The 14,430-nt window shown below is 38.5% G+C and overlaps 1 protein-coding gene across 1 annotated transcript in view; it reads left to right on the plus strand.

The window, feature by feature from the left end:
• Window positions 1-14,430, plus strand: part of LOC118337755 (phospholipid-transporting ATPase ABCA1-like) — a 177,729-nt gene that overhangs the window by 72,125 nt on the left and 91,174 nt on the right. Inside the window, exons 30-32 of the mRNA XM_035674855.1 lie at window positions 2,345-2,472; window positions 7,603-7,701; window positions 8,274-8,463. Of these exons, the coding sequence (XP_035530748.1) occupies window positions 2,345-2,472; window positions 7,603-7,701; window positions 8,274-8,463 (417 nt within the window). The remainder of the gene's footprint in view (window positions 1-2,344; window positions 2,473-7,602; window positions 7,702-8,273; window positions 8,464-14,430) is intronic.

Raw genomic sequence — 14,430 nt, forward strand, 5'->3', positions numbered from 1 at the left:
GAGAGAGAGAGAGAGAAAACAATGTTTCACCTTTGTGAGGTGTACAGGTTCTTCTTGTAATTTGCTGCAGTACCAATCCCCATTAGTCACTGTCAGTCTTGAACGTCCCTCTTTAGAGCAGGATAGAGGGATAAGTGTGCGAGTGTGTACGTACAAGGGTGCACATTGTCTGCAAGGGCGCACCTCCTACCTCTTCCTCTTTATTCATTTGGCTAAAGGTTTTTTTCTTTTTCTTTTTTTTCCTCCGTCATGTCAACAGCTCCCATTGTCAGCAGATATGATTGTGTGGTGAGGTAATCTCCTGGAATACAAGCAGTTAGGGGAATATAAAAGAGATTATGGCATGTAACACAAAAGGAGTGATTTATGGGAATGAAAGTTGGGGACAGGCGAGTCTTGGCAATGTCAGTCAGGGAGAAGCAGTTATTGGTTATGTTGCAGTGGATGAGTTGAAAGCTTCTGGAATTTGGAGCTTAAACTGACTGCAACACCCTCTTCTTTCAACCTGCAGCAACCTCACCGTTAAGCAGCAGAGGATGGATTTTGTGTAATTCAGAATATCCAATTATTGCTACAGTCTCTGCATTAGTTTTGTTTACTGCTGTAGACATGATTTTTACTGCTGGAAGTATGTTTACTAACTATTTGTTATATTTTATCTGAATGCCGTGAAAAGAAAACACCACATTAACGCACCAGTAAAAAATATCCAAGGTGATGCTATTATCCACTTTAACGCAAGGTGCAGCAATAAAACTATTATTTCCAAATAAAATAGGGTAGACATAAACGTTTTGTTGAAGAAACAAAGTCAATTTAATGAGTCGTTTGACTTTCCAAGAAATAAAACACATCTTAATCGTGTTTTGGTGTTTATACCCTGTTTGCATATAATCCCGTCCTCTTCTTTAAATCCACCAAACTTGAGAATTGCGATAAACTCATGCATTGTTCATGGGAGTGCTTCGGCTTTGTGGGCATAATGACTTCCCCCTGTATTTTGCAGATCTCTCTCAATGGAAGAAGTACCAGCTGTCACCTGCAATTACTGTCGAGAGAGAGAGATAGAGAAAAGAGAGAGAGAGAGAGGAGAGCAACAAAAAAAGGAATACTGCTTTTTTGTGGTCTGCCATTAAGCTTTTCAGTCTCATTGCTGCTCTTTATCTTTCGCTCAAGCACATTTCCACAGCTATAGCACCATGCAGTAAATTCAGGATTTTCATTCAACATCTTGAATTGGCCTGGCAAATTGCGCGCCCCGCAATTAATCAAGTGTACGCAAACCTCCCCCACCCTACCACCCACGACTGCCGAGCGCGCCCCAACCTACAAGTGATTAAACATTAAAGATATCTTGCATTTTTCCCACTGACCTTTTTGTCAGCTCCAACAATGAAATGAAAAGAAAATTACATGATGGAGAAAAGACGAGTTGTGGGAGGTTGGGGGGGTGAGAGTGTGGCAGCGTCTGGATTTTTTTTTTTTTTAAATAACACAAAAGACAAGAGAATAGCAAGAAACTAATTATATCTGAGTGGCCAGATGATGGTGGCGGCATTGGAAGTGTTTAATCAAACTCATAAAGCGTGCAGAAGAGCCCAAACAAGTTGTTGGGGAGCATATTAATGTGCATGCGTTATTGCAGCGGTCCCGCATTATTGTTGATTGCATCAGTCATTTTGCAGCACGTAATGATAGTGAGGGGGCTCAGGGAGGGGGGATGATGAAATTGATCTCGCATTTGAATCTTGTGCTGTCATGCTTACACATATTAACATGCATCTGTATCACCCATACAGACATCCTATGCAGACTACATAATAATGATGGGGGAGTTTTTTATAATTTTCACCACTTCTAATTGTGGCATTGTGTGTTAATAATAATAATAATACACTGGTCATAAAACTAACAGAGCCTGTTTCTACATTATAATGACATACATGGTGCTATACAGAGAGCTCAATGATTAATGAATTTGAGGCATTGAATTTGAGTTCTGGTTTAACTGAAGTTTCCTGAATAATCGCTGTTGTGGCAGTTAGTATGCCTTTAATCTAAAACAATTTTGTTCATTGCATTGTGTTCTCTGTTCTTTTTAATGATGTTCATTTTGGTATAGGTGTACATCATGGAAATCAATTTGTTCAGCAATTACTTCCCTGAAAAATACCCACAATTTCACTGAAATGTCTTGCTTTCTTTTGGTTTTCTCTAACATTTTCCTTTAGATGTAGCAGGATAAATGTCTTAAGCTGCTTAAGTTAAGCAGAGTGGTGACAGGGATGCTTTAATGAGGTAATTTGTCTTCAAATTTGTCTCCATCCTCCATCCTTCATCCTAGGTGGTCTTGCCTGCTGTTTTTGTGTGCCTGTCTCTGATCTTCTCGCTCATCGTCCCACCGTTCACTGAATACCCGAGTCTGGAGCTGCAACCCTGGATGTACGGTCTGCCTCAAACCACCTTCTACAGGTAACCACATCACGTTATATAGCATAGAATGATTTGACAGGTTTGAGTTTACCCAATTCAGTGCAGATTTTTAATTTAGGTTTGCAATCTGTGATATTTTATGTTATATTTAATAACTACTTTGTTGCTATATATAATAATAAGCTTATACCCATTGTATGAAACTGTTGCTATTACCCAGAGGCAACGAGGGAAGAATCCTCTAGCAGTTGATGTGTACTATCAGAAGCAGAGGGTGTGCGAAAGATTTGAAAAACAACTGGGTAGTTATAGTAGCAAGAGCAACAATAGCAAACATGGCTGAGCAGATGAACAATAGGCTGTAAGAAGCTTTAAACTTCAAAGACAGAAAATCAAAGGGAAAAGACGCCACAGTGCTGCTCATGCCGTTTGATTGCCAAGAGATTTTTGCATTGCTGAGGTCATCAATCTGGACACTGTCCCCTTGTTGGCGGCAGCTTGCTATTCTGTCACTGAGAATCATGCCTTGTGACAGGACGCGGCCTTGTTGGACGTCAGCACCCACTGAGAACAAACTTGACTTATTGCAGAGGATGTGGACACATAGAATACAAAGAAAACCACTGTAAATGGCTTTTTTAAAGATTCTTACCTTAATAAGTATAGCACTTTATAGTAAACAACAAAGAAAGAAACATATATCCCTATGTTTATGTGTGCATTTACTACTGTGAGACTTTTGTTATCTTTTTTATGGATGAAATTTCTCCATATTCATACCAGTAACCATAAAATAGCTGCAACAGCAAGTCTTATCTGTAACAACAAAAAGTGCTGTAAAAATGCCAATTGAATTCTAATATGCATCACTGGTTACGAAATCTGTCCAAAGCATCAAACTAATCTCGAAGTTGTATTCATAATCTGTTCTTGTGACATGAAGCTGTCGTTGCTTATCCACCCTGAAGAGTGCTTTGTAGAAATTCACTTTGAAGATGTCAAGACATCATACAATTAACTGTAACCTGAAACTGGTTTATTTAAGATACAATCTTAGCTTTTGGTCAGAGCGAGGCGTTGCTACTTGTTTATCTTTTGACATATTTATAAACTTTAGTTTGATAGGATCTAATATAAAGCACATATTCTAGTCCAGACAGAAAGCTTTGATTGATGATTTTATTATTCATTACTTTTTTTTGCCTTTAACACGGTGGTACATATTTTTATGCATTGATTCAGAGTGATAATACTTACAGTAATTACAATTCCTACATTGAAAACGAACTAACTGGCTACTGTTCTCTGGGATTACTTATTTTTATGCTGCTTCTTTCTCTGGACCAGTCCTCTCACAGTTTTGGCATCACATATGCATATCAACTTGGAGCTCATTGAGGACAGTGGTGCTTTTACCTTTGATCCATTCACAAACATTTTAATAAAGCATGACTTTTTTCCTCCCTTGAAGTTGAAGCTAGAATCTTGAAAGGATTCACTACTCTTACTTTCTTCACAAAAGGATTCACTACTCACTACTAACTTTATTGCATTAACGAAGCTTTTCGGCACTTTATGTTCTTGAAAAATGACTTTTTAAAACTACAGTGCTTTCCTTCCAGACCTTTACCCTGGTTCCATGCCAACAATGCAACTGAAATATTTAAATGCAGTCCTTTGTCTCTCTCCACAGGTGCTAGAAAACATACTAGATTCAGTCTGTCTGGCCTGTCTGTCCCCACGGTGCTGAAACATTCAGAATGGTCTATCTTTCTCCACGGTGCTGAAACATTCAAAACCAGCCTGTTTGCTCTGACTACTTCAGCCACTTTCATTACTTCTACCATGACCACCACATGGTGTACATGAAGCCGACGTAGCAGCATCTAGTAGTGCAACAGCCATACACTACCACAAACCCAGAAGAACCGCTACGAGCCAGAACACCTTACCAAACTACCTACACACTAAAACTTTATCCAGCAACACCCAAGAAGAGACATAGCTATCCATTAGAGACCATTTAATTGTAGATAAACTCTTGCAAGGTGTTTTCATAAGACTGACAACTTTACATGATACTGTGGTAATTAGGTCCTTTAAAGCTTGTTCTGTCTATATTACTTTTCTTCAGTTTTACTCTTCTTCATCTCAATACAGCATGCACCAAGTGGGAATAAAATCCTGGCTCACAAGGATTGGATTTCAGAGCCTGTTCCTCATTGGACTTTGTCACACAGTTCCCCACAAACTGTGAAACTCAGACTGCACATCCAGTTTTCTCTGGAATTCCAGGGAACGGTTCTAGTGTGATACATTTTAAAACTGGAGTGTTCTTAATTTCTCTGACATTCCCTCTGGCCAGGTATTAAATATTGTCTTGTCTCTTGAGTGACTTTAAAACATCCTGCTTGATGATGACAGTGTAATTAAATGTAGTGCGCCTTTTCATCTGAAAAGTTCATCCAGAGGAGCATCGCAGCTCGATATACATCATAAATGCCAATGATCCATTTTAGCTAGGCATGATTGAAGACAATGATTGATATCATTTAGTTAAGTTCAAGGGGATTTGAACCCAGCTCAACAGTGTGTAATGTAAAACTATGACAATATTGCACATTAGTTCATGTCGGAATTTTTAGTTTTTGTTTTAATTTTGTTATGTCTCTTTGCAGGCCAGAGGCACCATGACCTCAAAATAACCTTGACAAACCTGTTTTTGGTCATAACTCAAGAACTGATGTGGCAGTTATGACAAAATTTCACACTGATGGTTAATGGGATACAACAATTAAGTGATGACAGAGGTTAAAGGTCAAACTCACGGTGACATCATAATGTCCTAGAAAATCATCTTTTGGGCTATTATTCAACGACACAGCTCAGGGACAGAAGGGGGGATTGTGTCCATATTTCACAGTTTGTTGGACACAATTGGTGACACTTTTGACTCAAAGGTTAAAGATCATTGTGACCTCAAAATAAGTTTTTAGCCATTAATTAAGTATGAATTGACCGATTCCATATTTTAGACACATGTTGACTGTGAACACTCGAATTTCGTGACTGCACACAACGTATTAGAGTGCAAGTGGTGATCCTGTGAGTGAGTGAGTTTCACCTACAGCTCATAGGCTTCGCATCTAAAAATACCTGGAGAAAACAAAAGCACCACATTGGATTCTTGCAGAGTATAGCTCTAACTCTGCAAGAATCCATCTTATGAAGTACATGTAGACCTATTTAGCCAGTAAATCTATAATAATCCTTGATTAATCAGTTTCAAAATATATATTGACTGGAATCATACATATGTATCATAAATATATTAATACATTTCATTTAAAAAATACTCTTTAAACCCTTTATTCAAGTCCTTTAAAGTCTTCACCACATATATTATATGTGTCTGGACAGACATGGGTGTGAACTGCAATATGAATTTTGTTTGGCTGAGGCATTCAACCGTGGGCCGGTAATGTTTTTTTTAATCAGTTGGAATTAGATATCTGAATATGAAATGTAATTTTTATTCTCCAGACAGTTCACTCTTTGGTGTCATATTCCTGTAATATAACGTAGCCTTCATTTGACTTTCTTCTAATATTGTCTTAGTTCTTAAGGCTGTGATGTTTCATTTTGACTAGATGAACTATTCATTAGTTCCACTGTTTCTGTGTATATGCACAAGTCTTCATTTTGAAACTGTCCAATAGTTTTATTACCTTGAATAACGTGGTAACCCAGCCATTGTTAATTGCAAAACAGATGGCTGCACATAATCCTTTTTTACAATCGGACCACTTCAATTGTGCTCACTGGTGGTCAAGGAAATGACCGTATGACCTTCATGGAGACGCCACTAAATGAGACAATGAACACTGTATTAGTCCAAATGGTTGGCTGGGCTGTGACCACTGCTGGCAGAAAGCCATCACGATGGTCTTTATGAAACACCGTGTTTTAACTCCCCCAGTACCCTTAAGATAAAGGGCAGAGTGTGTGTGGTTAGTAATGAGAATGAAATTGGAATGGGAAGATTGTTTAACTGAGACAGAAGGATTATATATATACAGGACACTAAGATAATGATGAAAGGCTGTAAAGAGTCTATACTGTACACAGAATCTTGAACAGGCTCATATCGGTACGTGCCGTGCACAAGAATACAAATCAAGACAGAGCGGGGATCAAGCTATAGAGAAAAAGTGAACACGATGCAGTCCATTCTATTTGGGGAATTCTTGTTTTAAAAGAAGATGGTAAACTCAGTGATTTCTCTCACACGCTTAAGATAACACTGGTGGCATGCAGCATTGCTGTCGAGCATTTACTTGAAATGCAGCACATCCGATCCCCTCGTGTACGTCTCATTTCCTCTCAGGCCTTCTTCGATGTCAAGATACGTTTAAGATTAATGATCATCTAAACTCCTGCGCTTTGCCAATGTGGAAGACAGATTAGACAACTTGTAAAATTTTAATCATTTGTGACAGGAGACAGATTATAAAACGTGTGAAATACTAACCAGTTGTGACGTTTCATTGTATTCCAAACATAATGACAGATTTCAGAGATTTTTGTCACTCAGACCAGACTGGTATTTCTAGTCATTATATCAAGTATACAGTTTGATATCATACATATCAAAATATCTTTGTTGTTTAATGTGACACCAGTCAAACCAAAAGTAGAAGTTAGAAGTCAGACTCAGCTTGCTCTGCTTCACCTTACTGTAAACTCAGCTCTTATTGACTGTTGGTTGTCCTCTCTATTGAGATGAGATATCTGATTGCAAATATGAAGCTTTTTCACTATTTTTAAGGCTTCGATTCAGCTGTCTAAGATACACTCCACCATGGTGCTCTATCATTTAATGGAATGACAATAGATGATATAATCGATCATTGGTCCTGACCACCAAGACTCTGATTAATATATCCATTTTAGTTTAGATGGGTAATTCTAATGTAATTTGGTCTTTGATGCAATCAATGCCGCAGCATTTTTGATAAGCCACGCCTAGTGTCACTTCACATTTAACCTGTAATTTCATGTTTTTATTTCAATTTTTTTTTTAGGACACTGTAGCTCCAATTAAAAATGTATTGCACCCTGTAATGTTTAAATGTGGATTTGCTTTGATTATATTCCCAATATTTACAGCAATGATGGGCCAGATAATGTGGAGGTGACTCAGGTGGTGGAAACCTTGGTGAACACGCCTGGTTTTGGGACTCGCTGCATGACTGGAGACCCAATACCGTAAGTTGTTTTGAGTACACAAGAAACTTAAAGAATAGCATTAGTGTGTACACATGCATTCATGCCAAATGGTATTTATAAAGTGTTAAGCTTTGGAGTCCCACATGTGTTCAAGAAATCCTTGCTGAAATGAGTGCTCTGCATGACTTTGAAAACCAAACGATCATCCTGATCAGAATAAGTTGAATAATGAATACCTCTTTAAACTTAAAAATGAAATGGAATTATTGCTGAGCTTGGAGACCTCACGGTTCACAAGTGCTTGTGCATCACAGATGCTGTGAGTGGCTTACTGTGCTTGAGTTCTTCAAACACAGACCACACATCTTTTAATTCAAGGGTATTATCCAGCAGCCTTTAAAGTAAATTACTTGTGACTCATGTTGTTATAATATATAGAGATTATATAACATCTCAAAACGATCCCTTGTATTCTCTTTACTTCTTATCAAGCTTTACTGCTACCATGCTACACAACAGTTACAACTGTGGTTAAGATAAAAGCATATGTTCTTTAGCAGAGTGGTTCTCACCAATTAAACGCTCATATTTTCTCCATTATTTTCTCTTAGGAAGTTGTCATGTTCTTCTCGTGGCTCTAATTGGATGACTCCAACCGTGGATCAGTCCATCACGGACATCTTCCTCAATGGAAACTGGAGCATGTCTAACCCCTCCCCCTCCTGTCAGTGCAGCACGCCCAAACGGACGATCATGTTACCTGACTGTGCCCCCGGTGCAGGAGGGCTCCCTCCACCTCAGGTTAGTCTCCTACACTGGAGCTTGTGCTTTTTGGTAGGCGGGTGGTGTTGTAGTCGGAACCATAATTATGTGACTTTAAGGTCACAGGTGCACTGTGTCAGTCTCTGTCTGAGGTCTTTTGAGCAAGACAGTTAAACCTTGTTTGAACCACCGGGGGTAGTGCTAATGGCAGTTAATTTCCCCTGGACTCCTTGGTAAAATGCCTGCACTTACTGTACGTGTGTCACAGTGGGATATACTGCAGCGGAATGATCTAAATGTTAAAGAAAAATACAAATAAATCATTGACGCAACAGTACAATAAAAAATGCTTGTCATGGAAGCTTTTGGCTTGCAGTCTAAAAGTCCCAGTCAGCATCATTTTGATTTGAAAATGTAAAGTTACTTACTAACAAGGAATTTGCGTTGCATTGCAAAATGTAAATCAGCCTTTTGTGCTGTGTCCCTTTTGTGAGCTAGCGTGCATGCATGAAAGGAGGGCCAAAATTGATTCCACTGAAAATACACTGAATTGGCTATTTAAAATGATTCAGCTTGTTCCTCACTGTGACGACCACCTGAGCAGATGACTCCCTTCAAGAGCCTGGTAGATGGAGTCGGGTCATAGGCAAGATTCAGTTACTTGGTCTGGTGGCAAGACTATATAGGCTGGAGGCAATCAACTGGTCTCTCTCTCTTTCACTTGGCTTCCACCCTGTTTGGTTTGATTGAATTTAGTTTGTCTTTCGCTTCATTTATCTTTTAGTTGTGTTAAATAAACTTTTTAGTTTTTTTTTTAGTTACAACTCATGTGTTCTCCCCTTATTTGTTCAGCCTTGAGCCGGGTTGTGACACCTACCTGATGCAAAATTCAGTTACACATTGTGTGCCCTTTTACTTTTTCAGGTATATATCAACCTTTAACCTTGTAGCAACTTTTAAGACATTTTATTGCATTCACTGCCAGCAATGGACCTCACCTTTTCTGCTCACATCACAAGTCCTCAGAGTTTTGCACCTCTTAGCCTCCAGAAGTCAATACCAATCCTTTATAGACCATTACTTTAACAATATACATGACCAAATGCGACTAGGGCAAATGTTGCACGGCCTGACCTGAAGAGGCTTCATCCAGGTCGGGATCGATGGGCAAGTTAGAGACCCTGCATGTCTACCTACCAGCCACCACCTGCTGACTGAACCACTCACGATAAAGAGACAAGTAGTGTCTCATTTGGAGCTAACTGGTTTTCACTGTTGTCTCCCAATGATAATGAGAAGTCTAAACCTGTGAGAGAATAGATGGAGAATCTGCCACCTCTACTCCAATGTAATTTTATTAGAGATGGCTTTGTTTGTTTTCTCATGCTTTGTAGCTTGTACCTGCATTTTAAGAGATTTGAATTTGAATGTCTCATTCCCTAACCCCACCTAAATCTGCTAATATTCACTTCCTCTTGGAGTCTTACCATAGTTGAGAATGTGTTTGTGGCAGTTTACGCCAGATGGAGGGAGGAAAGGAGTGGGAGACTTCTGGTGTCTGATACCTGGGATTTGGCAGCTTTGCATTTACAAGATAGCTAACTTCCAGTTTACATTTTCAGCCTAATTTTCATACAGACTGGCAGTCTCTGTTGATTGGTCCTGCAGTGATGTTGGTGGCATGCTTTTTTCCCCAATGCTGCAGGTGAACATAGTGCAACACGCAGTCATGGTGTAGATATTATAGATTTGTGTTTGCACATAATAGCATGCCAGACAAACTGCTATTTGGCAACAGTTTAAAAACAACATTGCTTCAAATTATTTCAAGAACTTTCAATCAGCACTAAATAATTTGGAGACATGAGGTGAGAACTCATACAGACTGGATTGTGGGTTAGCTTTCGTGTGAATGAATTGCGGCAGTGGGAGGGTGTGGCAGCAAATCGAGTGTGTGTAGGTAGGTGTAACATAAAAACTGAGTAAGATAAAGAAGTTTTTTTGTTTTATAAAAGTGCCAAATAGCAGGAATATATACACAACATGCACCCCTTGTTCCCACATACCCCCAACCAGTGGTTATATACTCCTTATCAAGCCAATGCTCTCACCTTGCTGGCCAAATAGACAAAGACTACAGAGGATACATGTAGACATATATCAAGAGTTACAACTTTAAAGTGTACACTAGCCAGAATGTTTCATATGTAACACAAATATTGATCTGACATATACTGTATATACAGGGTGTCTGTGAGGTCTTCAAAAGTCGACAATCTAGGGATCTGACTTTTTGGCCTAAAAATGTCTTAATATATGTTAAATCTGATTTTGATAGGTCTTAATATTGATTAGATTAATAAAGTTAATGTTACTTCTTCAGGCTTACTCTTGTGTCCCTCTGTTTTGGGTAAAGAATTGTATCAATCATGCTGTAACAACTACAAAACAGAACTGACATGGAACAACATGGAACATATTAGATAGATAGATTTTCACTTGTATTGCTCCTCCTACGGGCTATTCACAAGGAGCCTTGATATGCATTCATTGACTTTTGAATGGCTATTATTGGCTGTTATTTTTTTGAAAAAAACAATTCCATACATCTTCCACTTCCAAATTCACTCAATTAACTCACTCAATTAACACAGCAGTGACCTTTATTTTGAGAATAGGCATTCATGCTGTCTGATGACAGTTTGGTATATAGCTTGCAGTAGTCATCCCCAGCACTTATGTATATATTATTTTCATAAAATTAAACATTTATCTCTCAGTTGTACATCAAGAGCAGAAAGCCCTATCAACAAATCTCGCCCTCACACTGAAATTGAATGTAATTCTACTGCTTAATACCTAATTCACCAATTTAACCGTATAATCATTTGTTTAAAAAAAAAAACACACAATTGACTCTAAATATGATTCACAGCTTTTATTTCACATCTGCATTGCTTACATAGAAGCTATACTGTAGATCACAGCCTGTCTTTCACTGGCTTGAGCTACTTTCGGAAAAGTCTTTGAATCTTCCAGTTATAAACATATAGACAGTTATAGACATATATTAAAATAAAATTGATATATATATGTCACACATAATCATGTAACTGAAACAATTTAATTTTCCAGTGACACTATTTTAGAAAATATCATCACCCAAATTCTTATACAAATTACCTGAAGCTTTTTATGTGATGTATGTTGATTTTAGGTAAATTAACAAGTTACTTAGAGCAAATGTGGATTTTTGGGGTTAGAATAAAACCATTATATCTCATTAATGTGCCGAATGAAAAAAAACAACTTCAAATTACACATTATACAGTTCTAATACTAGGCTTCACTTTGGTTGAAAATGCTTTTCGAGTTTTAAAAAGTGTCAGTTCTTCTATGTCTATGATATAAGTTTAACAGTCATTGTAAGTTCATTTTGCAAAGCGGTTATGAAGTAGCAAAGCTTATTTCAGCCTCAGCTCTTAAGGGGAGTGAGGGAGTGTTAAAAAGACATATTCTGGCCCAGTTAAAAAAAACACTCACACAGTCACATACAGATATCTAAAAGGATTTTTTCCTATAATTGCCATGGCATTTCTCCTTCAGTATTTAACGTACTTCAGAGATATATTCTTGGAAGGACAAACGAAACAGTCGGCAAAGTCGATGACTTCCATCAAGCGAGACATGAAATGACACAGTTTTAACCTGCAGGGCTCCTCTGCCACTCTTTTATTTCCTTTCCAGTCCCCTATACATCCCCTATACAATATTCCATGCTGTGTAATGTGCCATTTCACACCCTCCACATCTGTAAAGCCTCGTTGAACTTGTGTGAGTCTTGCAGTGTGCTCCTTCCAGTGACAAGGCCATCCAGGGCCACATTAAAGGAGCAACTGTCCAGGTATCATGTTATAGGATGATTGTTATGACAGTCAAACAAGAGAAGTGCCCTTTGTGTAACCTTTTCCTTTCCCTGACGTTGGGTCCTGGCTTCTGACAGCACTGTCAAGGAGTCCCCCATTTGTTGAGGTGCTACTTGTATCTTTGTATCTTCCTGGTTCTCTGTTAGGCCATCAATGGCTTCCTTTCTAGTCCTCTTTTTTTATTTTGCTCTTTTCCATTTCTACACCTGCTACTTCCATTTAAAACAGCCTCGCTCAATTTTCATTTTCTTGCTTCTTTATTTTATGAATTGATAGTACTTTTATACTTTACTGGATTTCTACTTTATCGTGTCATGCTGTAAGTGGCTGGTACTTTTCTTACATTTAGCCTTAGTAAAAATACCATTTATAAAGGCCAATTCTTGCCTACATCTTGTTACATTCCCTTGCATCATTTCTTCTTTATTTACAACATCTTAGTTTGTTCCAATCCAGATTTTGTAAGAGGATATTAAAATGGACTCTCAGTTTTGCATGGAAACAACCTTGAGGACACTGAGTTATTATCATGCAACAAGATTATTGCCAGTCATCTCCCACTGTGGCTAAAGGAACTTTACATTTAGGCTAAGAAGCTGTTACAAGAGGAGAGCATTCATATGCAACAGTCATGCTGTAAACAGTCACGTTTCTCTGTTCCTCACCTTCTCTTTGCATAATGCAACACTTTATTTATTTGGCAGGGGTCAGTTTTTGTAATGCAGTAAGCCAGCAAGCTTTGCAGCCTTTTATTTCATCATCTGAAATCTTGAAAGATTTATACCACTGTGATAGTGTGTGGGTTCATATGGTAGAAAGATAGAGTGCTGGTTTGAAGTAAAATAGTTGAACATGGCCCTTTCTTTACCAGCATATTAGTCTAGTTTCTTTGTAAATGACATTGAATGATGAAGTATGCATCTGTAACCTATAACCTTCCACACCTTTCTAACCCTATTTGTCTCTCTGCTGTTAACTGCAATCCACCATTAGGGCCAAAACCCATAGTTTCCATTTTAAAATGTAGGGTAGGGCATGAGGTCATCAGATGGAAACATATATAGTGCTACATAGCGTGGTCATCATGCTCAGATATGCAGTATGGAGTCTGAAGAGACTATTGTTTTTGCAGATTGAGAGAATGGTTGCTTGTGTGAGGCTGGAAATATTGCGACATGCTGGTTAACATGCATATGCACTTAGGAGTATGTCCATGTTCATGGGAACGTATGCACTTATCATCACTGCTTACCTGCAGACTGTGGTCCATCACAGGGGGCCATAAATGAATGCAAGTCCAAGGCAGAGACCACCCATAGAAGCTGAGCACATTGTGAGGATGTATTCCCTTTGACCTGAAAGCTTCCCCTGTTGAATAAATCATGACAAAGTGTACCAGCTTCACACCAGTTTTCTTTTTTATCTTTTATCCGGCCCATCCTCCGAATATGCCCTTGAGAAACTGCAGAAAAGACGAGAGAGAAAAAAACATGGACACATCACCACAGGAGGTAGTGTGAAATCATTGTTTCCATGGAAATGGCAGGCAACAGTAAGCCCATTATCAATTCTGAGGTATTGACTCTCGTTCACTGCTGATATTTAACCTTCATAGATGAATAGGCCGTCATGCGTGCAGAGGAATTGATAAAGCCGCCACGTTCACCGAATTACGATTGATGTCTTTATCATTGGGAGACTGGCCTAACCACAACTCGCTTGCAAATTACTCTCCTTGGCCTCATCTATCAGGCTATTGAAGTTGGGCATTGGCTTACCATTTGTGTGGAGAAAAGAAGAGTTCTGCTAAAGAAATACAACTACCATTATCTAGTTTAGTTTGTTGGTTTGAAAAAAGTCTTTCAGCAAGAGTATTTGTTGCACCTTTTGAAAAGAAAGCTTCTGTATGGGAATTCATTTAAATTCAAAACATAAAATCAGCCGGGCTATCGTATTATTTCCGCCTTATGTTATCGTTTATTCATGCCAGTCAATAAAACCATGATGAATCAGTGAACTCAACATCTGAGGGCAGGTTTTTCTCTTTAACAACACCTGCTGGCAATGAACAAGTCCAACT

Source organism: Morone saxatilis, unplaced genomic scaffold (genome assembly GCF_004916995.1).
Source record: "Morone saxatilis isolate NCDOM2014 unplaced genomic scaffold, NCSU_SB_2.0 Contig4, whole genome shotgun sequence".
NCBI classification, from domain to species: domain Eukaryota; kingdom Metazoa; phylum Chordata; class Actinopteri; family Moronidae; genus Morone; species Morone saxatilis.